Source organism: Ailuropoda melanoleuca, chromosome 2, assembly GCF_002007445.2.
Source record: "Ailuropoda melanoleuca isolate Jingjing chromosome 2, ASM200744v2, whole genome shotgun sequence".
NCBI lineage: Eukaryota > Metazoa > Chordata > Mammalia > Carnivora > Ursidae > Ailuropoda > Ailuropoda melanoleuca.
This window is the reverse complement of record NC_048219.1, coordinates 101,422,783-101,449,150: the sequence shown is the minus strand read 5'-3', so window position 1 is coordinate 101,449,150 and position 26,368 is coordinate 101,422,783. Positions and strand designations below refer to the sequence as shown.

General features: G+C 41.8%; 1 protein-coding gene and 1 long non-coding RNA gene across 10 annotated transcripts in view; one reads left to right on the top strand and one right to left on the bottom strand.

The window, feature by feature from the left end:
• Positions 1-545: 545 nt before the first annotated feature.
• Positions 546-23,977, bottom strand: LOC117801057. Its single transcript, XR_004623438.1, has 3 exons — positions 23,885-23,977; positions 19,615-19,779; positions 546-1,776 (listed from the first exon to the last, which is right to left on the bottom strand). It is a non-coding gene; the product is annotated as an uncharacterized LOC117801057 (long non-coding RNA).
• INSIG2 (insulin induced gene 2) overlaps positions 19,323-26,368 on the top strand; it is a 32,123-nt gene continuing 25,077 nt past the window's right edge. For 8 of the 9 annotated variants that reach the window (XR_004623437.1, XM_034654423.1, XM_034654421.1 and 5 more), the window contains exons 1-2: positions 19,323-19,436; positions 25,413-25,796. Coding sequence is in view for 7 of the 9 variants with exons in the window: in XM_034654423.1 (XP_034510314.1) it covers positions 25,553-25,796 (244 nt within the window). In the remaining 2 variants the exon portion in view is untranslated. Of the gene's footprint in view, positions 19,437-25,412; positions 25,797-26,368 lie in introns of those variants that run through there. The other variant, XM_034654424.1, reaches the window with a different exon arrangement.

Genomic DNA, 26,368 nt, shown 5'->3' with positions numbered 1-26,368 from the left:
TTTAACGTAAGTGCTGAGTTCCTATAATGGGCTGATGTTTTATGCGAAGTTGAAAGGCTTTTCCGGGTTCTGATGCCTTTTTTTTTTTTCGATTTTTTTTTTTTATTTGACAGAGATAGAGACAGCCAGCGAGAGAGGGAACACAGGGGGAGTGGGAGAGGAAGAAGCAGGCTCATAGCAGAGGAGCCTAATGTGGGGCTCGATCCCAGAACGCCGGGATCACGCCCTGAGCCGAAGGCAGACCCTTAACCGCTGTGCCACCCAGGCGCCCCTCTGATGCCTTTTCTTTGAGGCAAATCTGCTGTTCCTCTCAGCGTGCTTGCTGTTGATCTCTTACCGTCAGCTCTTTTGGTGGGATTGTTTCCATATTTGCTGTCTCCGCAGTCCGAGTTCCAGTCCCTTGGGATATTCACACTAATTTTGTCATCACATTTGCAATTTATTTTCATGAAAAATACATTTGGGGTTCTCATGGAAAATAATGCTGAGAACATTAATAGATCCATATGGTCAAATTTACTATGATGTTCCTGCCAGGCTGAGAACTCTCTGGGGACACAAACTGGGCTTTCTCCCTTCTGTACCCCCATGTCTACTACCCTATCTGGCCTATAGCACTCACTAAATGGGCTTGCTTATATGGCTTTCAAGACACTAGGCCTCCCATCAGCTTATTCGGCTGAAACGCAGACTATTATTTTCCCATCACAGATGGGCAGCGACAGTGCCTGGCAGCCCGAGGAGAAAGAGGGCCAGCAGATTCTTCTGCCTTGCTTCTCAGTGTACAAACTTGTCTCTAGGATACAAGGCATGTGAGTGTCTTGGTCTTCAGCTCTGGGCACACTTGTTTCTAAGCTGTGATTTAGGGATGCAAGCCAAGGAGCAACGTGAGGAGGAGTTCCTTCAGTGACCATTTCTTAATGAAAAGGATTAAGGATCAAGGATATGTTGTCAGCTCCCCCATTCTACTCCAGTTGTCATCCAGGCAAGATATTAGGAACAGCCTCTCTGCTTCCATGTCCCCAACCCGTGCCATGCACTTTCTCTCCATGAACACTCCGTGTAGTGCCTGGGACCAGCAAACCCACCACAGACAATGTCCATGAACACCCCCACACACACACACAACTTCTGGGAGGAGTGTTGATATCGACTGTATTTACATGTATTTTGGTGAGTGTGTGATGACAGAGGAGGCTGGAGATAGCCAGGGCCACAGGGACTCGGGGGTTTGGGAAAGCAGGCACAAACCCTGGATGGCACCTTTTCCAGCAGAGACAGTGAGGAGCCCAGAGGAGCTTCAGATTACACTGTGGGGGCAGGTGCTGCCTCCACGAGAAGGGTAATTCCCACAGCATCGGTAGTAAGGCAGAATCGTAAGTGCAGAGGAAAGGCTCTGTCCCTTTCCTTGACCATGTAAAAGACGGAGAGTGCCAAAGCTAGCTGAAGGTTCCTTTTGTGATTACTGGCATCAGTGAACTTGGTACTGTTTTAGCAATTGTCTCTCCGAGAAAGGAGGTGACATTGGTGAAAAGAGAGTACAGATAATTGGGGTGGCTTCATCCAGGACAGTCTTCAGGATAGTATCAGGAGGCAGCTGAGTCAGTTGGGAGGCTGAATAACTGAACAACATTCTGCATAATTACTGGAGCAGGGAAGAAATGCCTGTGTTGTTTGCCTCATTTCTTGCTTCAAAAAAGAGAAGTTAAAAACCCTGATAAAGACAGATGTAAATTTTCTGTTTCAGGACTCCCAGTTGACACGGATAGATTCCTGCTTTAAAAAAAAAAAAAAGATGTTTTCCAAAAAGTAAAATAAAAATCTCATTGCAAAAATAGCAAAATTGCAAAGGAGGAGAGAAAAGTAGCCTCAGATTTGCGAGAAATATCAATCTTCAAAGTCCATTATCCAAAGACCTTGTACATCAATACTTGATTTGAATTATGGAGCTGGGTTGTACCTTCATTTACATGGTATTTCCCCAAGTAGCCAGATAATATCAATATCTTGCATTTATATGACAATCATCTTCCCAGATGGCTTCATTAAATTGTATGTTTTATGAGACCCACTTTCTGAAATGTGGTCATCTCTGAATGAGAATGATGCTCCTGGGTAACTCGGGGCAAGGGAAAAATCGTGTTTTGCATTTATGCTGTCTTTCTATCAGTGATCATAAAAATCTTCAGTTAGCAAGCATTTCCTGAGCATCTGCGTGGGCAGAGCCCGAGACGAGGCTCTATATGGTAACATATGGAAGATTAAAAAGGTGTGGTCCCAACCCTCCAATACCTCAGTCTTAGTTAAGAACAGTCTTTCTGTTTCACAAAAGTGAAAACTTGTAGCCAAAGAAGTTTAGAGAATTGGCACAGGTCCTGTGCTATATTTGTTCCAGAAATGGGGAGTCCTTGTTTCTGGGTTTGGGTATGAGTGATTGATTTTGATACCAACATCTTAAAATGTTTCAAATATTTCAAAGTCATATTTAAGTGGAAAGCATAAGGCTTTGCTTTTAGTTAAGGAAGAAAAGATCGGACCCTAAAGAAGGATAATGAACAAGGGTCCTTTATGTTGTCAATATAGATTTATACAGATTGCTAAAATATCTAGGACTGTGGTAATTGTGATGAGGGCACCAAAGAAGAGTGTGGCTAACTTTGAAAGTAAACCATTGTCTACATGTGGTTGTTTCAAGGAAAGAGAAAACTGCACTTACCTCTTGAATAAAGATTTAATTTAGTGGCTTATCTCTCTACCTTGTAAAATTGTAAGGACCCCTGGTAGAAGGAACACATTTAGCGATGCCCAACGTGATGTTTGGGCATATGGACCTTCAGTCCATAAGGATTATGAGGACATTGCATTGGCTGGATAAATTCATCAGAGCCTTTCTTGAGAACTTAGGTTTTAAGGAGTTTGGACAGGGAGTAGGGTGGAGAGGGGAGAGGGTAGGAGTAGTGGATGAAAGGAGGGAAGAAGAAATAATCCAGGGTAAAAAGAAAGCAAAAAGGCAAGCCTACGGGGCTGGGAAAAACTTGTCTCCTTAAGCCCTGTAGGGACTGCACTGATGTGTAGCACACTATATACCTGGAGATACGGGGATATAAGACATTATATTTAAAATACTGCAAGATCATATATCATGGTAGAAATCCCAATGCTAATACTGACCTCTTGGGATTTGGGGTGAGTCACTTCACTTACCTGGGCCTTAGATATGCCATCTGTTGAACAACAGGGCGGACTAGATGATCTCTAAGCCAATTTTTCTATTATGCAGAAATCTGTTATTCTATTTAAATGGGAATATGGGCCATTTGGAACAAGTAGGGGAGTGATTGTCCTGATGCTTACTTGGCTTGGTAAAAAGAAGGGACAGTATTAAAATCTAAGGTCTTGTAACTCCTTCCTGATGTACTACCAGAGCATTTCCAACATAACGGCCTACTGATCAAACTGTATTGAATTCTATACTTTCTTCTTTTTTTTTTAAGATTTTATTTATTTATTTGACAGAGAGACAGCCAGTGAGAGAGGGAACACAAGCACGGGGAGTGGGAGAGGAAGAAGCAGGCTCGTAGCAGAGGAGTCCGATATGGGGCTCGATCCCAGGACCCCAGGATCATGCCCTGAGCCAAAGGCAGATGCTTAATGACTGCACCACCCAGGCACCCCTGAATTCTATACTTTTAACCTTAAAAGACCTCAGCCAACTCAGATGCATTTTGAATAATGGACATTTCATCTCCACGGTAGATTTCTCTGTATTTCTTTTTTCTTTCCTAAGCTGGGCTCTTGTTCAGAGACGTCTAACTTGTGGTTCTTTTGGTAGTAAGAAAACTTTTGAAGTTTTTCATTAAAAATGGAACTGTTATCTACAAAACATTCTAAATTTCAAAACCTGTTCCCACAAGAGTGCCAGATTATCGGGTGCCTGGGTGGCTCAGTTGGTTAAGCGTCTGCCTTCGACTTGGGTCATGATCCCAGGATACCCCAGCATGGGGCTCTCTGTGTAGCAGGGAGTCTGCTTCTCCCCTGCCCCTCACCCTGCTCAAGTGCCCGAGCGTGTGCTCTCTCTCTCTCTCTCTCTCAAATAAATAAAATCTTTTTAAAAAAGAGTGCTAGATTATATGTTAAAATTCTAAGTGCTGTAAGAATTCAGGGACTAGAAAGATCATAAATGCTCATAGGTACTCAGGAAAAGCTTCAAAGTAGAAACGGGGCTTAAAGTTCAGCCTTGAGGAAAGGAGAGACTGGAATTGTTGGAGAAAGAGGCTTTCGAGTTCTCAGAGTATCTTCACAAAGAGGAAGACTTCCCAAATGCCGGTTTAAGAATCATTCTGGCCCAGAATGAAGTTTTCGCTGGTCCATGACTGCTCTGTAAAGAGCAATGTAGTCAAATGTGTCCGAAAACTAAACAGAAGCAATTTAAAGGACCATCCTTTATTTGAGACAGTGCCCTTCCTTTGCTTTAGTGTTAAAACCTCCTTTTACGAAACGATAAGTCGTCGTGGATAGTAGATGTTTTTACTTGGGGAAATAATAGTTTCAGATTTGGCCTCTATATGATGGTCTCTCTCTTTCCTTTTGAAATTTTGCTGGCCACCGAAATCCAAAGATCTGGGCACCACCAAGTTAGGTGAGTATTCCTGATACGTGGCCTTCGCTGCAACCCTCACTCATGGAGGCCAAGAGGCCGAGTATAGCTTTCTAGCAAGGAAAAGGACCAGTGTGTGTTAGGGTCTTATTTACCTGTTCCTGGGATATGTTGTGGCCATAGATACAGATCAGGCTTAGCCGTGATGTTGCTAGAGTTAGGCTTAATATGCCGGATGTAGGACACGTCCCAGGTCTTTCAACTGTATAGCACCCTGGAAATCACCATCTGCTTTGTAGCCTTTAATTTATTTTAGAACTTCATGCCACGTTGGCAGCAGGAGATCTGCCAACCTGCTTACCAAAGTCCCTGCTTTGTATTGATTAAATAAAGGAACTGCTTCCCAATCCTTCCTTATTCCGTGGCCGTAGATTGCTAGATGGTTGGATTTTTACTTGAGTCCAGACATGCTGAGTTCCTCTTGCAGAAGCCAACCTGGGGTTTTTAAAGTGCTCCTTCACTCCTGCATTCAGGGTGGGACCCTCCCTCTAGGTCACATGCAAACAACTCATTTCCGTCTGGAGGAAACAAGTGTGGGGACACAGTGTTTTATTACAACACTTCATAGTTTCTGTTTCCAAAGTTGTTCCCCTTCCCCCCACCCTCACCCCCAATCTCCTGGCCTCATAATAAGGAGTATACTAAGGAGTAGAAGCATATTTTAATGGTGGTGCTAGGGCTGGTGCTGTGAAAAACGCTTTCTGTATTTCCATAAGCAAATTTTATGCATGCTTTTATTAGCTCACTATGACCTTTGAGATGATAAGGGGAAAAAAAAAACCACTTTAGAAACCCAAACTCTGATTTCATCTTTCTCAACTCAGAGGTAAAGGAAACAGAGGCCCGGTTAGATAGTGAGTACCTCAAGGTCACCCGGCTAGTTAGCCTAGATGCAAGGACTGGAAGTGGATCTAGTGGTGTCTCTCCTACCTCCCTCCAATACCCCACCGGAATTGAAATCATTACAATAGCCACTACCAAGTACTTAACAATGGATATTTGATGGTGGTCCTTTCAGTCTGTGCTGGGGTGCTTTTCACTTTTTCCCTTCATCAGCACAGGAAGGCAAGGACATTGCACTGACTCTAATATTTCATGCTTAGCTCTGGATTCCCTTGGTTTTATATTTCTGCCTCTTCCCTCAGTTTCTTGTAGGGCTTTATGATTTAATTTAATTTCAGCTTATGGCTGGCTTTGGTACCCAGAAGAGAGGTAATTTGTCCTTTAAATTATTCACCCAGGGGAGTCGGTGTTCTTAGAAAGTGAGGGAGGAGAACCTATGGGCTTCGTCCCCTTGGAGGGAGACGTGACACACACTGATGCCTCACTCACTGGTTCTCTCCCCACGGTACCTTATCTCCTGTGTTCAGCCCTGGTTCCTGTAACTCCTTGTATTTCTGCAGGGCTTTTCACATTAACAAATACAGCAATTTTCAGAGTATTTACATGCTGACTCGTGACTAATTACACACCCACAGGTATGCACTCTGGACAAGCAGCTTTCCCCTACACGAGGTTCTCTGTAGGAAGGTGTCCTACAGTTATTTGCAGAGAGAAACTTGGGGCAACAGTCTTGGCTCTGACATTCAGTTGTTCAACTTAGGATCAGCTTATGCGATCTGGGATGCGCCTCTGGTATTCATAGTTCAGGCCTGAGGTGGGTACTGCAAGGGTTACAAAAGAAGGGAAGGAATGGGTCACCATGACCCTAGCAGATCTCGCTGAAGTTCCTGACAAAACCAGGCAAAACATATGCAACTACTCGTGAACACAGGGTGTTATAAAGTCCCCTGCCAGGGTGTTTGGTACAGATATACAGCTGCTGTTTTATGCATACCCAGAGTCCAGAATGGAGAAATTGTTGCCATTTTCAGTTAAAAGATAATAAGGGTAAGAGATAGGGGCACCTGGGTGGCTCAGTCAGTTCAGCCTCTGCCTTTGGCTCAGGTCATGATCTCGGGGTCCTAGGATCGAGCCCCAGGTCAGGCTCCATGCTCAGTGGGGAGTCCACGTCTCCCTCTCCCTTTGCACCTCCCTCTGCTCATGCTCTCCTTCTCAAATAAGTAAATAAAATTTTAGAAAAAAGTAAGGGTAAGAGATGAATAAGATTAACAAAGTTACTGTTTAGTGAGTGCCAGCTAGTGTGTTAAATCCTCTCTCTATATTCTTTCATTTAATCCCACTGTCAGTTAGGGGCGCCTGGGTGGTTCAGTCAGTTAAGCATCTGACTTTGGCTCAGGTCATGATCTCAGGGTCCTGGGATCAAGCCCAGCATCAGGCTCCTCGCTCAGTGGGGAGTCTGCTTGTCCCTCTCCCTCTGCCCCTCCCACTGCTGTGCTCTTTCTCTCTCAAATAAATAAAAAATCTTAAAAAATTAATCCCACTGTCAGTTAATCCTACTGTCATCCCCATTATCACAAAAAATTTATTCTCTTAAAGAAGTAAAATCTCCAGATGACCCAGCTAGCTAGTGAGGGAGAGGAGGAATGAGCTCTCAGGCCTGACTCTTCACCACATGGTTATACCTACCGCACCCTAAGAAGGGGATGAGAAGAATTAAGAAGAGGCCAGTATCTATCGTGTTAATGTTAAGCAGAGTTATGTAGACAGAGGTAAGGGATTTCTAGCATTCCATTTATAGGGACTCTAAGAAAAGGGATGGGGGCGCCTGAGTGGCGCAGTCGTTAAGCGTCTGCTTTTGGCTCAGGGCGTGATCCCGGCGTTATGGGATAGAGCCCCACATCAGGTTCCTATGCTGGGAGCCTGCTTCTTCCTCTCCCACTCCCCCTGCTTGTGTTCCCTCTCTCGCTGCTGTCTCTCTGTCAAATAAATAAATAAAATCTTAAAAAAAAAAAAAAGATTCTCTCTCTCCTTTCCTTCTAAAAAAAAACAACATAAGGGATGAAATATTTTCAAAGCCTAATTTTTGGTGTTACGGTAGAATGGAAGCAATGGAAAAGCCCCTAATAAATTGGTACAACTCCACAGACAAGCAATCGTGTTCAAAGGTAAGACAGCAATGTAAGCCTGGAAGAATATTAGACCCTAATGGCCAGGATGGAGGGAGGTGTATGAAACATGCTAAGCATTTGTAGACTCGTACGCTTACGTAGAGAGAAAGAAGAACTAGTAAATGATGGCTTTGCTGCCTCGTGCCAGGGCTTTCTTTGCTGGGCTCTGCTAACCTGGTGGCATTTTAAATACCTGCGTGCAAATTTTCTGACGCTCTTCTCATTGAAAGCTGGAGTCTGTGTCTCCTGTCTCTGAATCTGGACCACCCTTAGTGATCGGTTGATCAACAGATGATAGCAGAAGTGATGCCGTGTGACTTACAGGCGATGAAGTTGCTCCCTGGTTTGGTCCACAGGAGTGGATGGCTGGAACACCCGGTGGGAACGTCAGACCCAAGGAGATCAGCCAACGGCAAGAACCCATTTACTGAGGAGGGGCATTTACTCTTGGGGGACCAAACAGGGGCCAGAGAGCTAAGAGCAAAAAGAAAATCGGAGTATGGGGAAGTATTAGGTCTCAGGAGAGAAGGAGAAGTGAAAGATAAAAATAAGTCCTAGGGTCAGACTGGAAACAGGTTAGACTGTGGAGTGCCAGCATTTAGGACTGGAGTTGTGAACAATCTACATGTAAGTGGTTCAGGCTGGAGGTGATGAGTCACGCAAGGCACATTTTCATAGATGGGACAGACGTGTGCTCAAAGTTTAAGGAGCCTGCTACTTGCAGTGTTAAGAGAGAAGACGAGGAGGGTAGAACCACTTCACTGCTTTAATTCCTATATTTTCTCCAGCTGAAAGATTGCCAGAGAAGGAAAAGCAGCTCTACTGCTAGTTTTTTTTTTTTTTTAAGATTTTATTTATTTATTTGACAGAGAGAGAGACAGCCAGCGAGAGAGGGAACACAAGCAGGGGGAGTGGGAGAGGAAGAAGCAGGCTCCCAGCCGAGGAGCCTGATGTGGGGCTCGATCCCTGATCGCCAGGATCACGCCCTGAGCCGAAGGCAGACGCCCTATGACTGAGCCACCCAAGCGGCCCTCTACTGCTAGTTTCTAAAAGGATGGTAGGGGAGAAACCTGTAAGAAAGCACTGGCCGTTCAAATGCATGTAAGTCTCGTGGCTTGGATGAAGCACCTTTCCTAGAGACTACAAGAATCTTGGGATAAAACCGAGGGACCCCTGTCAATAATTTCTGAAGAACCTTAAGAATTAGGGAAAACTGAAAATGGACAAATGTCTTATTCTCAAAGCAGAGGTGAATCCTGTGAATTCTGGAAGATGGGCCTGACATCTGGGGAATTTTCTAGAACAAAGCATTAAAGAGCTGATTTGCAAGCTCTCAGCAAAGGAATCAGCATCAGTTAGTGAAGATGAAATGGTTCGCCTGACTTTCTAAATGCCTTTACCAGTCTGTAATGACGCCACTCTGAACGTAAACTGGGCCTATAATAAACAGAATTCTTTTTTGTTGAATGGATTTATGTCAAACCAAATGGCAGGACTCTCTCCAAAGCCCACCACAGGCCTCTGTACTTGGTACTGTACTATCCAAAGTGTTGATTAAGGACTTGGGATAAGATTCTGATGGCAAGCTGATGTAGTTTGCACGGAACACAAGGCTTAAGGGGGCTCATCATTATGTTGAACATTGGAATTTGTATGGGAAAGACACTGTTTAAGAAGAAATTCAACAGAAATATCATAATCCCTTTTGTTTCGACATTCACCCATCACCCTCAATGGAAAACACGGAAAAATCTAACCCCCCCCCCAATTCTACCCACAACTATACAGGAATAGGATAGAGAAAATGTGGTTTGTGCACATGGAAAGGATTTAAGAGCTGTTTAAATTTAACAACTCAATACAACTTAATAGTAGGATATGACTGCCAAAAATGCTACTGTAATGGGGCGTTGTGTTCAAGGAAGTATCTAAAATGAGGGACTTTGTGTGTTTGCTCTGGAAGTAACCCTATGGAGGGGATGTTGATAGTCTGAAGCATGTCCAAAAGAAAGCAACAATTACGGTAAGGGGATGGAGAATCTGTCATATGGAAAATGGCTAAACAAATGGTGTATTTAATGAGGACAAGAGTCTGTGGGGAGTGCAGAGCAGGAGAAGGTTGTCACATGAAGTGGTGTCAGTGGGTGGGAAGCCATCAAGAAGCTGCATATAGTTGAACTCCAGGAAGAACTTTCTTGCACCTAGAGCTCTGCAGAGATGAAACAAGTTTCCTTAAGAGGTGAGGAATTTTTAATCCTGGAGGTATTCGACAGAAAGAGGAACATCATTTGTCAAGGAGAACATCAAAGTGATTAATGGTAATACCCACAAAACTCTGATGTTTTATGACTACGTTATTACACGTATTCCTTATGACAAGAAGTGCTTCAATGATGAGGAAACGGAGGATCAGAGAAGGCAAGTCACTTGCCCAAGAATAACCAGCTGGTAATAGAGAGCAGAGCCTGGAACGCAGATATGCCTCCTTCTATGCAGTGTGCATGCTTTTCCTTTACCCCAGGCTCCCTGAAATAAAACTGAGCTGGGCACCCAAGCAATTTTTAAAAGAACAGAGGAGCAATGGGACCTACTGGAGCTCGGGTGTCTAATTAAGCCTCTGAAAACAGTGAGCATCACCAGGACTTGCCAGGCCATTATTGAGCTACACATATTATTTTCCAGCTTGGAATGTCTTTTCAACTACTGGTTTTGTCATACTTCAATACTAGCATTAATTTTATGAATCTAAGATCTGCTTCTGAAAAGTCTAAGTCCTAGGGGCGCTTGGGTGGCTCAGTCCTTAAGCGTCTGCTTTGGCTCAGGGCATGATCCCAGGGTCCTGGGATCGAGCCCCGCATCGAGCCCCACATGGGGCTCCCTGCTTCCCTGGGAGCCTGCTTCTTCCTCTCCCACTCCCCCTGCTTGTGTTCCCTCTTTTGCTGGCTGTCTCTCTCTCTCTGTCAAATAAATAAATAAAATCTTTAAAAAAAAAAAAAAGAAAAGTCTAAGTCCTTTTAATTCTCTCTAATCACTATTAAAGCATTGATTCCTCGTCTTTAAAAAAAGCAACTCTTCTCAAATTCCAAAGGAAATAAATTTAAAATCATTTCAAGCAATATCTTTATTTCCATGGAAAATTCTTTTGGAAGTCTCTGTTTTTGGCAAATCTGTGTCCCAGAAGAAATCTAAATCCAAGCCATTGAGTTTCTGTAAGTGTGTTTTATGTCTGTTACATCACCTAGCCTTATATATATTTCTTTTGGGAAATTTTCAACTATTTGATTGTTTGTGTCTTCCATCTGTCATCAGATGAAATCCTCTGCTTTTGTGAATCAATGTGTATCCATATACATATGTAATCGGCAAACCAGAGGAGTTTCTCTGCTACTTTTTTCAGTCTCTTATAAAAACAATATATGCTCTTAGACAATTATGAGTCTAGCTTAAGCTCAGTCAGAGATTGGAATACACCTTTCGCCTTTGGGAGAGACTGAATACCATCTAAGTCCCCAGTGTGTGAATTTGATTCGAATGCAAGAGTGTCACACAACAGAAACAACAGTGTGGTGAATTAGCAAGAGAGAAATCTCTTAGAGAACACCTTGTTATGTTTTCTGACCTCAAATTGCATGGGCCCTTGTAATAATTACTAGCTAGTGTTGCCTCTCTCTCTTGGTCTCTATCACTGCCTCTCTGACAAATAGTTTATGGTCTGTAGTCTTTACAGTTGTCTTCTCACCCTGATGTTTTATACCTCAGTGATTTTGTCTCAGAGCTGTGTTCTGCTTTTGCTTGCTCATCCGTGGTGACCTTGTTTGGGCTTTGTTTAGTTTATTTGTTGCCTGATGATACATACCAAGCCTTACAGGGACCATTTGACTTTATATACGTTCAATTTATTAACTTTAGTCACCACTACTTCCTAACAGACCCCAAAAGCACCCTGACAGCGTTACACCAAGGTCACTACTAAAAGGTGATTGCCCTTCTTACTGACCTCTTCCTTCAGAGCTTTGGGGGTTCACCCTGCCTCTGTTCTCTGTCCTCCTCCCCTTTTTGGCCACATGCTGTTGTTTTTTTTTTCCTCTATAGCCAGCGTCGATCTTAACTAATAATCACAGATCGAAGCAGTGCCACCATGAGAATTCAGGTTAGTTTGCCTGCTTATGACTAGACTGATTTATAAGCACCTCTGTCACTTCCTCTTCCACCCCCACCCCCCAATTTGTTTGAATCTACTATAGAGTTTGCCGCCAAACAAAAATTTATAAAATAAAGCTAAGGCCAGGCATCGCAGAAAACATTTAATGAGTTTATATCCAAGAAGATATCCCTATTACAAAATCACCTCACGTTTGTAACTACAACTGAATAGTTGGTAACTTCAGTATATTTTCAGTCTAGAGTTATGAAAAGATAGATTGAATATTCTGGGCATATTATCAAGGAAATGTACAAAAACTTTATCTACAAATATACCAAGAATTATCTATTATCATCTCAGAGTCTGTTAAGCTAAAACAGTGGAACAAATTTCTTTTTACATGATCTAAAAGATTTCAAGCATAATTCTTAGATCATGATGAATTCTATTAAAAAAAAAAAGCACTGAATTAGGAATCAGCAGATCTGATTTCTAATCTGACCCAACTGCTAGTAAACCCTGGATGAGTACTTCCTCTCTGTGAGCCTCCCCTGTCGACCTCACAGCACTAAGAAAGGATATAAGAATATCCTATACTTAAAGGCAAGTCTCCTTTCCCTGGTAACATGCTCCATTCCTGGGGCTAGTTACCCCCTGAATGTCCAGCTTCAGCAATTAGGTTATATGTCCATCAAGAGTCCATTGTGATTGTTGCCAATTATGTTATTGTGATTGCATCATGTAATTCAAAGTTTGGAAATTGATGGGGGCACTTGGGTGGCTCAGTCTGTTGAGCATACCACTCTTGGTTTTGGCTCAGGTCATGATCTCATGGGTCATGGGATCGAGCCCAGCATGGGGCTCACCAGTCAGCGTGGAGTCTGCTTGAAGATTTGTCTCCCTCTGCCCCTCATCCTACTCATGTGCTCTCTCTCTCTCTTTCTCAAATAAATAATCTTTTAAAAAAATTTGTATATTGAAGAACTAAAAATATTAAAAGGGCAGGTTTTGTTTCTAGGACAAATAAGTTAAAAGCTATGGGTACTTGGTTAAGCTGAGTGTTACTAAAACATTTGCAGATGTATTAGATGTGGGCTAGACATTTGTAAAACACCAGAAAGACATTTGGAAGAAGCATTCAATTCAAAGGTATTTTGGATTCCATCAGTCTAAAAACACTTTAACAAAATTAAAGACATGAAGTTTTTGAATTTACTGAGATGGAGTGAATTTGGAATGCAAATTTGCCTGAGGGTCAGCTTGTGCCTACATTTCCACAGGTACTTACTTGTTATATTTTTGTTTCCTTCTGCTCTGCTCATTTCCTTGTGTGGGTGGAGAGTGGCCTTACTTCCCATTACCTTTATGCCAAAGCTGTTGTCCTTGGCTGTCCCACCTTTTAAACTTGAGGACTCTGAGTCCCCAAATTACCAAGCCCCAAGATTTTACATTTGTCCTCTTGTCTGAAAAGTCTGTCAAAACAAAATTTCAATTTTTTTCCAACCAGGAAAACATTTCAGGGGAAGTTGCTTTCTTGCTCTGCTTACTTCTCTAGGGTCCTACTTTCCCTTAGATCTTGGCCTGGTAATCCTTCTTCATCTTCTGTTTTTTTTTTTTTTTTTTTTTTTTTAAGATTTTATTTATTTGATAGTGAGAGAGAGAAGGAGAAAGAGGGGCACAAGTAGGGGGAGCAGGCAGAGGGAGAAACAGGCTCCCTGCTGAGAAGGGAGCCCGATTCAGGGCTCGATGCAGGGCTCGATGTGGGGCTCGATCCCAGGATTGCAGGATCATGACCCGAGCTGAAGGCAGATGCTTAATGACTGAGCCACCCAGGTGCCCCTATCTTCTCAGCTCTTTGATGACACTTAAAATATATTCCAAAAACACTTTTGTTTTCAGTGGGAGGGCTTTTCTTTACCACCTGATCTACATTACATGGTATAGACTTTCTACTGGCCACCTGCTCATGACTCTTATTGAGAAACCAAACTGTCTGGGAATTGGTGCATCCCTCTGGAAGAGGTTGGTGCCAGGTCTGAAAGTGGGGAATGCCATAACTTAAACTTTTTCCTGAAGTAAAACTAGAACCACTGGATCACTTTGCATTATACAATTCTGTCTCCAATGTGCTAAAAGAGGTTATAAATTTTAGGTGGACAAATTGCTGGTGAGAAAAATTTAATTTCACCTCTATTTCTTGACTTTTTCCCTACCTTGTTAATATTTTGAGGAAACTAAATTTATGTAAATCATCTAATATGGTGCTTTTCAGTAAAATTTCATGTAATGATAGAAATGTTCTACAATCTGCCCTGTTTACATGGGGCTATTACATACTTGATATGTGTGACTGCAGAACTGAATTTTTAATTTATTTCATTTTAATTAATTTAGGGTGCCTGGGTAGCTCAGTGGGTTAAGTGTCTGACTTTTGGTTTTGGCTCAGGTCATGACCTCAGGGGGATGAGATTGACCTGCATTGGGCTCCATGCTCAGCACGGAGTCTGCTTGAGATTCTCTCTCTCCCTTTCCTTTTGGCCCTCCCCTGCTCACACTAACACACACACTCACTCTCTCCTCTAAAATAAATGAATAAATAAAATCTTAATTTAATTTAAATAGCTGCACATGGCTAATGCCTGCCATACTGGACAGTGTAGATTCTAAGACAAATTTCCTTATGATACTTCAGGATGAATATTTGTTATATGACAGGGCTTCAGAAAAACACTTTTGTGACCATGGTCTTCTCTCCAGAAGATATGTAGCTCATTAAATCAAAATAACAGCAATTGCTATTGACATAAAACAGATAACAAATACAACAAAATACTAATTAACCCCCCAAATATTTATTGAGCTTGTATTATGAAATAGACACCATGCTAGGCATTGAAAAGTGTGCCATATGCCTGATGATGCTTCTGCCTTCTATATAGAGGTCATTGACAGATGACAGAGGATTTTATAAACATTCTTCAGTGTAAAATACAGCTTCATTCCTCCAGGTTTCCTTAAGTATACTAGACCAAAATGTTTGACAATATATAAACACAGTCAAATACTAGCACTGTGAGATGCCTTGAAGGAGGGAAAGAATCTCATGTTCCATGGGACAAGTGTGTCCTGGCATATTAAAGGATCTCAGAATTCCCATATTTGAAAATGTATTTCATTTTTTTCTAATCCAATGCTTACCAAATACAAATGTAGAACCCCATTTCCACCACACACACACACACACACGCACACACACACACACCCGCCACAAACTACCTGCTTATATTGATTCTATGGAATACATTTTGGGAATTAGAGATTTATGCTAAGGAATTTTACAAAGCATAAATAATCAAAAACACTGGATAACCTAGGATAGGTTTTTCTGTTTTTCAAAGTGGCATTTGCAGATCTTTAGGGGCCATGAATATATTCTCAGTATTCCATAGTTCCTCTGAAGAATTTTGAAATGATGTGATTTTACTTACATGGTAACCTTCAACTGTTAATACAAGCCTGTTCTGGATTACGTTGATGAACACATTCTAACAGAGTATTGTTACATGATTTCTCTTAAGATTGGCCTGTAATTGTTTGCAAAAAGAATACAGATGAATTTAAATGACCATTTGCCCCAAATAAAGGCCAAGTAATGGTAGGATTCATTGTAAAAATAAAAGTTTAATAAAGAGAAGTGGTGAAGAATTGAGCCATCACATGACATACAGTATTAAAAGCATGTTTTATCTTAAAATAATCCATTCTGGAGCAGTGATTTAATATTTACTGAAATTCTTCAAATTCAAGAAAACACCCTTCACATTAAATTTGAAGCTACTTATTTTATGTTTTTGTTCCTATTTATTTTGCAAGTGTTTTGATTTATAGAGGCATATGGGCTTAAGCCTAAGAATTTTCTGTCTAGATTTATGTTTAGAATACTGTGATTTTTGTAGGTTTAAGTAATATTAGGATAAAATAATTGAAGTCAAAACTAGGGATGCATAAAAGTTATTTATGTGTGGAAACACTGCTCTAGGATATTTCTATTACATTTCTGAATGCATCATATTGTGTTCTTAAATATTTAGCCAATATTTAAAATTGGTTTGCATTCCATGGCCATGCATCATCTGTTAAATTTGCTGTGAGGCTAGGGAAAGTCTGGAAAGTATTAAAAACTCATCATGGGTGATCATGAGTTGACTGTATTTAATATCACTGCAGATAAAAATAGCTTTATTGAACTATTCAAATATGGCAATGTCAAGTTTGGTGGGTTTTTTTCCTTCCTGATCTTTGCTGTCTTCAAAAAAAAATTCCATACATAACATACACATTATACAAAGCTTGGTTTCAGCTATCACTCATAAGTCAGTGACTCCAGATCTTTATTTCCAGACTATTTGCTCATTTGAATTCCAGATGCACACTTCCGGTACTCTACTAAATATTCCTACCTGAATGTTCAACAAGTATTTCAAGTGCATTCAACCCCATTCTTGTGTTCTTGTTCTAGATCAATGGTGTTACTTCCACTCAAACTCAAAACTCTGAAGTCATTTTCTACTTCTTTCTTTCCTTCACCCTCTCATCAACGGTCAGCAAGTCCTGCCAATTCACTTTGAACCCCCGCCATTGTCTTAGTTCAGCCTACAATTGCAATAGCCACCTACCTAGATTCCCCGCCACTGGTTACCTTCGATGCCAATCTAGCTCAAAATCGGTAGGAAATATCACAGAGTTTTCAGTTGACTTGTTTCTACCTTGTGTGAACTGGCCTAGTTTCATTTACTGAGACTTCTGCCTTACAAGGCTGTGAATTTATTGAAGGCAAAGGCTCTGTCTCATTCATCTTTGTGTCCCAGTGTTTAACAAAATTCCGAGCACGCGAGTGGTGTGTGCTACATGGTTGAATGTTGATGGTGCTAGTGAGCAGCTAAGAGCACAGGGTTTGGAATCAGACAGACCTAGATTAAATTTCTGCCTCCTCTGCCACTTACTTAGTTGCTAGGTGACCCCGGGGCAAAGTGACTCTAAGACAGTGATTCTCAGCTCTGGTTGCATATTGGGATTACACAAGCAATTATTAAAATGGTTCAGGTCCCCTCTTCAGCCCAATTAAGTCAGAATAAATGGAAGATGAAGCTCAGACACAAGAAATTTTAATAGATCCATGGGTGCTCCTAATATGCAGCCAGGATTTGGTATCACAGCTTTTGGTCTTAATTCCTCAACTACTACATAATATCTATCTTAAAGGGGTTTTTGAGCAGGTGAAATGAAATTAAATTTAGCACAGTGTCTGGCACATAGATTGAGTATGTGCTCAATCATGATATTAATACAACCTCAATTTGTAACCTCTTCCTTCTCAATTGCTACCCCCCAGCGATTCTACCTTCTTTGCAATTCCTGGACTATACCAACATTTTCCAGCTTTAAATAAATATTTAAATTAAAATAAATGCCTCTAGGCTAAAATTTTCCATAAGGATTTTCTTGAAGGCAATTTCTAAGTGTTTGAAAAAGGTGGCTTGGGGAGACATGAGCCGGATGAATAGAACTCATACTGTTTTACAGAGAGTCTTAATGTCAGGACATTTTTGAGGTTGTTGTCTCTTTTGTAGGTGCTCTTCTCTTTTCCTTTTAAAATTCCTCATCCATCCATATAATCTGCCCAAATCTTATTTTACTGGTGGTATAAAAACCCATAGAAGCGAAATTTTTGGCAAATTTCTGGCAAAATATTGCCTGGGTGGCTCAGTTGTTTAAGCAAGTCTTTGGCTCAGGTCATGATCCAAGGGTCCTGGTGATGAGGGAACGGAAGGCAAGCTGAAACAAAGCAGAAGCTGACACCCTGCAAACCCCGCCCCCCATGGGATGTATGTGACATTCCTCAGGCACTCCTGGCTGCCCTAAAGGACAAAGAAACAGTCCTTACTACCTACAGCCCATTGACAAGTCCTTGAAACAGGCATGGTAACATTCCTCTAGGAACTCAGCTGCCTCAATGTTAATACTTTGCTAAAGGCAAAAGGCAGTCCTAGCCTGACCCCCTCCCCTCCACCAAGATCCCGTAAGTCTATTTTAACGTATAAAAATTCCTTTGGAAACTTCCTTTATCTCTAACCCCCAACCCCCCAAGACATGTGTTGGCAATCATCCCCCAAGCATATGGCCCACTGATATACATCTGAAGGGTCTCATGACTAAGGTTTAATTAGACAGTAATAAATGACCTCTTCCCAACAACAGCTAGCCCCCTCAAGGTCCTGGAAACCTTGCTTCCAAAATTCCTTAGAGACTTACGCTATCCCTAACTCCCTCCCAACTTGAGGGTATATAATGGGCCATTCCTCACAACCTCGGGGCAGCAGCTCTTTCTGCCCATGGGTCCTGTCCCCGTGCTTTAATAAACCACCATTTTGCTCAAGAATTCCTTCTTGGTCGTTGGCTCCGGACTCCACCCCACTAAACCTCACGTATAGTCCCCAACTTCATCACTGGGACCCAGCCCTGTGTGGGGCTCCCCACTCAGTGGGGAGCCTGCTTCTCTCTCTCCCTCTGTCCCTTTCCCCTGCTTGTGCTCTCTCTCTTGCTCTCTCTCTCAAATAAATAAATAAAATCTTTAAAAAAGAGAAATTTATGAGCTATAGGTAACATTAGAGAAAACAAGAAAGATCATATCAATACTTGCCTAGATGCATTTTGTTGCAGATTTAATTTCGACTTTGAGAAGTAAGTGTACCGATATAAAGGTTGGAAACATAAAAATCCATTTTATTGTTAACCATTCAAAGGAAGGGGAAAAAAAGGTATTTCACTGACACTTTTATGGAAAGCTCTGAAACAATTATGCTAGGCCCAAATTTCACCTAAAACTTTCCTCAAGACCACTGTAACCTGATCACATCTATATTATAGCACACCTTCTGACAAGGAAGGGGTTATAAGATTCTGTATTTTCTCTACTTTGCTATTGACCTCTAAAGCTCTTCCTACGGAAACAGCTGTCCTCAAACTGCTACCTGGTCGAACTTGGGGAACGATTATCAATAAAAACCTTATGAAGTGCTGTGGAATGGAGATGAGAGAAGTATCAATTATGCTTTTATGACTTAGTAAAGAAGGGGAAAAGGTAAAGAGTAAAAAAGCCAGGCAAAAGCACAGAGAGTCAGCATCCCTTAGGGGGAGATCCCAGAGGCCTGCGCTCCAGAGCCCTCAATTCCCCTTGGAGCAGAGGGACATGCTGAGGGTCACGCCTCCCAGAGGGTGTGCGTGAGTCAGTGCGCGATTCTCTTACACCGCCCACAGGGCCTGGATACTCACAACCCACGACTGCCTGGTCAGCAAACAACAGCCGACCAAGCCGCCTCCTACCGTCTAAACAGTCCACGCCTACAAGCTGCGGCTGATTTCGGGCAGACCGGAAGCCCGTCTGCCCCGTCTCGCGGGCCCAACAACAAGTGCGGGTATGAACCGGAAATTCGTCTGCCCCGATCGTCGGAGCGCCTCCTCGTGGACTGCACAGGCGCAGTGAGGCTCCGGCGGAGCAGTGGGAGGGGAGGAGGAAGAGGCGGAGGGGGGCGGGAGCCGGTCCCAGAAGATGGCGGAGGCGGGGGTGAGTTGGGGTCCCCCTGCGAAGCTCTGGAGATACGGTGCTGAGGGAAGCGGCCTGAGGAGGGGGATGGCCTTCGGGAAGAGGCACTGCTTGTGTTTTTGCAGGCTGGGAACCCTGCTGGCAGGGGCGGGTAGCCAGGACCACAGATGGGGCCTGAAGGGCGAGGGGCCCCGCTTACCTGGTGAAGGGTCGGCGAGGTCCGGGAGGGGACAGCGGGGTCGGGCGGAGGTCATAGGAGAGGCCGAGGCTCCCCGGACAGTGAAAGAGTGTCCGAGCGGAGAGAAGACTGGAGGACGGCGGGAAGGGCGACCCTGGAGATCTGATGAAGCTGGAGGTCGCTGAGCTGTCAAGCATAGAGCTGTCAGGACCTGGGAGGCTAGTAGCCAGGGAGACTCAGGCTGGGGAGGAGGATGGATCCAAAAAGGTAGCTTTTGTAGTAAGTTTAGAATCCGCAAAAAGGTATGTTGATATTGGGTTGAGGAATGGGACTTTGGCATTTTGGATCGGAATTGGACACCTTTGGAGTAGGTGTGTGGGTAAATCCAAAGAGAACACTTGCCAGGACCTAGAAGTCAGTTACTGGGATTTTGGGGTTGCTCAGTGGGAATTGGCAATCTGGAAAAGGAAGGCGGTGTGGATGATAGGGGACGGGGAGAGGGGTGGGGAGAAGTGTGCTAAAACAAGTGATCATGACCCATGCCCTGGTAGTGTTGGAAAAAAAGTTACAAAAGCATGGTGTTAGCTCCATAGTCTGGAAAAATATACCACCACGAAGGCCTTCCTATTTTGTAGGATTGATGAGATGCTTTAAGAAGGAATGGGTAGGCTTGACCCCTGGGCCACTGAAACTGGCTCAGATCAGTATTGCAATGGAGTGGAGGATTGCAGGGGAGGGCACGCTCCAGTCCTAGGTACAGGGAGAAAGAAGGGAGCCAAACAGTGGCTAGATTGTGTTTTCCAACTTCGGGGCTTGGCCCTGATTGCCACCCACTGAGTGAAAACGAATGAAGAGATGCCTAACTAATAGGGTCTCCAGGGAAAAAAATATTAGCCAGGTACTCTTCCTGTTTTCCGCTTTCATTCTTTCTCTGCACATTATGTTGACTAGTGTGATTTGTTGTAGTCCTCAGTACTTATCTGATACAAAGTGACCAAGCAATGAATCGTGTACATTTCGGAAAGAGGTCGATTCTTTTTAAACTGACAACTGTTGCTTTTATGAATGGTCTTTTGTAAAGGAAAGAAGGTGCAGTTCAGTAATTTAGAGACACGTTGTTTTCATTGTTATCAGAAAATTATTCCCAAATGATAGAGTAACCGTTTTAGTGACTGAGATTTGACAATTAAAAGTAGTAATGGGATGTGAATGCTGCTTGTTTAATGGTTTCTGTATTTGGGTTTTAATGTAGAAAGGAAAAATGAGTTGCATTGTCTTCAAGGCAAACATGTTTGTCTTTCCCGAAGTTATAGTGTGCGTAGCCTATGATTCACATTTGTGTGCTTTTAAGGAGAGTTAAAGTTTTTCATTGATGTATGTTTTTCCTGATGCTTATGCTTATTCTGTTTTGAGACTGCCATTATAATTAAGAGAGCATCTGATGAAAGATGTGAGGTAGTAATTTAATTTTATTATTTTGTAGTCTATCTGACCTAAACACCTGAAGAGATAAGGTAATATGAGGAAGGAAATACACTTCTGTGACTGTTAATCGCTGGAAGATGAATGATCTTGTTTGACCTGATAAGGTGTTGATTTTGATCAAATACAACCGGTTCTTAAGGTTACTGGAAAATTTTGTATGGGGCGCCTGGGTGGCACAGTGGTTAAGCGTCTGCCTTCGGCTCAGGGCGTGATCCCGGCGTTATGGGATCGAGCCCCACATCAGGCTCCTCTGCTATGAGCCTGCTTCTTCCTCTCCCACTCCCCCTGCTTGTGTTCCCTCTCTTGCTGGCTATCTCTGTCTCTGTCAAATAAATAAATAAAATCTTTAAAAAAAAAAAAAAAGAAAATTTTGTATTTGTTTTCAAATGCCTACTGCCTGAAAGTTGTTTCAGTGATCTTTGATTTTCATTCACAAAGTCCTGAATCACTTATCACTTATTTTTTTTAAAGGAATAATATCACCCATTAACAGGTGGTCATATAGCTGGACTAATGTTTTTCCAGTTTTGATGATTTTTTATTGACCTGTTTAAACTCTTTGAACTATTTTTCTTTTTGTTCAGTAATGTACTTTATAGAAATTGTAGGTCAGGGCTCAAGGAAGAATAAGAATTTCTTATATACCGTGGGAGATTTTTCTTTGTCAATTTTTGAAAAAAAAAAACCACATTATTTTTGTATTAACAATAGTTGATCAGTATGACTTCAAAAGCTCCCACTTGTATGGCTCGTGAATTGTTTTTGTATGGTGTTTGTAGTTAGGGCAGTGTGGTGAAATGGGAAAGAACTCTAGAAGGAGCCAGAGTGTTGGGGATGTGGGGGAAGGCACCAGTCCTGGTGCTACCTGGTAACAGTGTTACCATCTCAGGAAGTTACTTAATTTATTTTGTTTTGTAAAATGGGGATTAAAGACACTTGCCTCATTGTACCAGGATTATCGTTGAGGATCTATTGAGGTATTGTTCTCCCTAAATAATATCTTTATACCAAAGACTTCTTCCCTAATCAGCAAAGTATTTCTTGAGTAATCTTAAAACTTTCAAATATAGATTTTTTTTTAAATTTTGGAGAAGAATCAAATTTATCATTGATGTAAGAGTAGTATTTAAAGGTATAGGTACATTTTGCTTTAAGAAAAAAAAATACCAATACCTAATCAGAAAACCCAACTTTACAGTAAACAGATTAAGGGAATACTTAATCCCAAAAGCTTTCATTTAAATAACTCACTTCCCTGTTTTGTGACTGATACTATAAGTAGCATGCTTTTTTAGGAACTGAACTGTTGGATAGTAGGGAATGAGTGGTCTTGTGGAATTTCTTACTCCTTTGGTGAGTCTGTTCATTTCCAGGAGTTCACTTTACATGCTTGTGGTAGCAAGATCCAGTACTACACAGCCGGTAAAATGAGAGAACTGTTAGATCACTGGTTCTTAACTTCTTTTGGATCATGGACTTTTTAAGTACTTGGTATAAACTGTGGAACTCTCCAGAAAAATGCGTATGTACACAACTTTTTTGTTTTGTTTTGCGTCAGGCTCACGGACCCCCTGGAATAGATAATCTCTTAGTTCCTTTCTATTTCTTAAATTTTAGGGTACTGTGGTTCTAAAGCATTCTTTTATTTTTGTCTACAGTAATTATATACTGTTGTATTATTATGTAGTCATAAAAATCAGCTTTTGGATTTTTAAAATATTATCTTTAAAAAGAGAACTCATTCAAATAAACAATCACCAAATAAATATTGTGTTACTTTTAAAGAAAACTTTTGGGGTGAAGTAGGAAACTATATACAAGCCCTGCCAGGAAAGGTTGAATAAACAGCTGTGGTAGAATAATATAAATAAACAACTTAGAAAGTCTCTAGCTTGAGGAAATAGTCAGTGGCTATCAGTGGCCCTTAGTGGGAGGGCATTGCCTCTCTGGGGGTATTTGGAAATATTGTAGGAACATTTTTGTTTGTCTCAAATGGGCGAGGGGTATGCACTGGCATTTAGTGGGCACGAGCCAGAGACATTAAGTGTTTTGCAATGCCTAGGACAGTTGCACACAACAAGGAATTGTCCTGCCCAAAATGCCAGTGCCCTCTGACAAACATTGGTGATTGTGAGCTGGCACAACTGAAAAACGCTTTTTGAGCTGAAGTTGTTCTGCTCTTTTAGAAACATAATTCAACACAAAATATCCTTTGCCATAAATTCCCGCCTGGAAAAATCACAGACATAAAACAAGGATTTACTAGAGGAATTGGGGCTGCTTGAAATGGATATATACTCTTTGTCCTGAGTAGCCATTTTAACAGCTGAAGTTGGGACACGTTGCTGTGTGTACTGGAAGTCTGGGAAGTGAAGGGTCTTAACACAGTATGGTGGTATACAGTATGTAAGTTGGCCATGTGATTTTTTTTTCTTTAAAACATCTTTTTATACCTTGATCTAGTAATTTTGAAGAAAATTTCAAGGCATTTGTACATTTACTCTGATGGTCTCTGTACTATTATATGGTTGCCTACTTATATTGAGAATATATTACAGTTGAGTTAGTTTTTCCATGTCACCACCTTTCAGTAACCAAATCCCCTTCCATAAATCCAAGTGCCAAAAAAGAAGTCTGAGGAGTTGGACTGGAATGGGACTCAGGCTTAGAGGGAAGAGGATGGGTTTTGGAATCAGACCTAAGGTAACATTCCAGTTCTTATACTGTGTGTTGTGTGATGATAAGCAAGGTGCTAAATCTCTTTGATTTTGCATTTCATTTGTAAAATGAGGATGATAAAACGTACCTTTGGATGATTTTGCAGATTAGGGCTGACTCTAGGTCTGGCATGGAGTAGGCCCTCCATAGATGGGTGCTATATCAGGAGTCATGATTATGGTGATGGTGAAGAATCCTGCAGCAGCTGAACACCTGGGTGCTGGTCTGCTGGCTAGCACAGCGAGGAAGAGTCTGCAAGACCAGATCAGGTCCAGATGGGTTCTAGGCATTTTCAGTTGGTGTGCAGAGTGTTTTTGTCCATGAATCAGCTGTAAGACATACGGTTTTCTGTAGTCCTCTAAGCTACAGGGCTCAGTGAAGCTATGCACTAAGTCAGGTTTGCGAGGACTAGCTTGAGGACAGACGTCCCCCTGTGCGTGTTGGGCTCAGAGCTTTGGATGTGACGGAGGTTCGGTGTAAAAAAAAAAACAAAACCAAAAGAAAAACAAAACCAAAAACCAGTCTGTTGTCTGTGTTTATCACATGGAACTGATTGGCTATGAGAGTTACTAGTACTTGCTTTTTCATACTGATTATTTCTAAAGTCAGCACCCCTCTCCCCAACCACCAGTTTACACATGGGTTTTGTGTTCACAGAAAGTGTCCAGTGTTCTTTGTCTTAACCGGATGCACACAAGAGAAAGACCACTTTCCGTGGCTTTCAGCAGCCACGTGGTTCAAACTCCTTACAGTCTAGCCGTGAGGTTACTCTTCATTTTCTTAGCTTCCTTTCTTCTGCTTCCTATTGCAGCTCTGTCACAGTAGCTCTGTGGTTGCAACAGAGGGCTGACTGGGTCCTGGCAGGGGTGGGACACAGCTGTGGCCCTGCCAAGAGTAGGTCAGGTCTGCTTTCTGTGCTTGGTGTGTATGTAGGAAGTGGGTGGCAGTCTGTGTTTTGTAAGATGCTTTGGTGCAAAAATTCAAATACGTAACCATTAAACATGAAAATATTTTGTTCCCCTGTGGAGGACATGAGGTCATCCTCATGAGCAAGTCACATTTTATTGTGAGCAGTACAGAATTTTCAGTTAGAATATGTTGATTTTCTGTATAAATTCATTTATTTTTTTGATAAAGTATACAGATTTTTACCTAAATCTCCAAGTCCATGTGTTCTAACTGATGGGCTTGGCGATTTAGGTAGAGAAAACAGAAACCGGGATTTTAAGCTTCCAGATTGTGGTAGAACTATCTCAGGTAACCTGCTTTGCTTTTCTTTGAAGCGAAGCAAGCTGTTATTATTATTCTAACCTTTGAGCCTCGAAGATCACTTACTCTGTCCTGGTAAATATAAGTGTAACACTTTTTTATTATATCATGCATATAAGAATGTTTTTAAACCACTTCTTATTCAGTAAATAACTAATTTAAATAAATAGATAAGCTTGTCATTTCATTATTTGTACTTTGAAATTAATTAGTATTAAAATGTACTTTGAAATTTACTTTATTATTAATTATAAAATGTACTTTGAAATTAATTAGTATTAAAATCAGAAAAATTGTATGATCATTTATTAGACAAACATTGATTTCTTTTTTCTTATCTCTTGCAGGATTTCTGGTAGATCCTCTTCCAGGATAAGATGCTGTAACTGTCCAAACTCCAGTCTGCGTTGATTCACAGACAGTTGGCTTTTCAGCTGGGAAGCCTTTTTTTTTTCCCCCGTTGCCGGTTTACTGAACTTATGAAACCATGGCAGAAGGAGAGACAGAGTCACCTGGGCCCAAAAAGCGTGGCCCCTACATTTCGTCCGTCACTAGCAGGAGTGTGAACTTGATGATTCGTGGAGTGGTACTATTTTTTATTGGAGTATTTCTTGCATTAGTGTTAAATTTACTTCAGATTCAGAGAAATGTGACGCTCTTTCCACCTGACGTGATCGCAAGTATCTTCTCTTCAGCGTGGTGGGTACCGCCATGCTGTGGCACAGCCTCAGGTATGTGTAGGTGGCTTCTGTAATGCTTAGAGAGGAAGGAGGGCACATGAGTGTGGCTATTGTCTGAGCAGTACTTGTTTTTCAGCTTTAATGTAAACGTAGGACAGTGGACCTGTTTTAAATGGACAGTTCAAAATAAGTCAAGCAGAGAAAAACAATTATCATATGATTTCTCTCATCTATGGAACATAAGAACTAAGGATGATCGGTAGGGGAAGAAAGGGATAAAAGCGGGGTAATNAAAAGGGGGGTAATCAGAAGGGGGAATGAAACATGAGAGACTATGGACTATGAGAAACAAACTGAAGACTTCAGGGGGAAGGGGGTGGGGGAGTGGGATAGACTGGTGATGGGTAGTAAGGAGGGCACGTATTGCATGGTGCACTGGGTGTTACGCAACTAATGAAGCATCGAACTTTACATCGGAATCCGGGGATGTACTGTATGGTGATTAACATAATACAATAAAAAAATCATTAAAAAAAAATAAATGGACAGTTCGATGAGTTGAGGCAAATGCGCACTGTCTCATAACCCATCACCACCGTCCGGCCATAGAACATTTTCTTGAC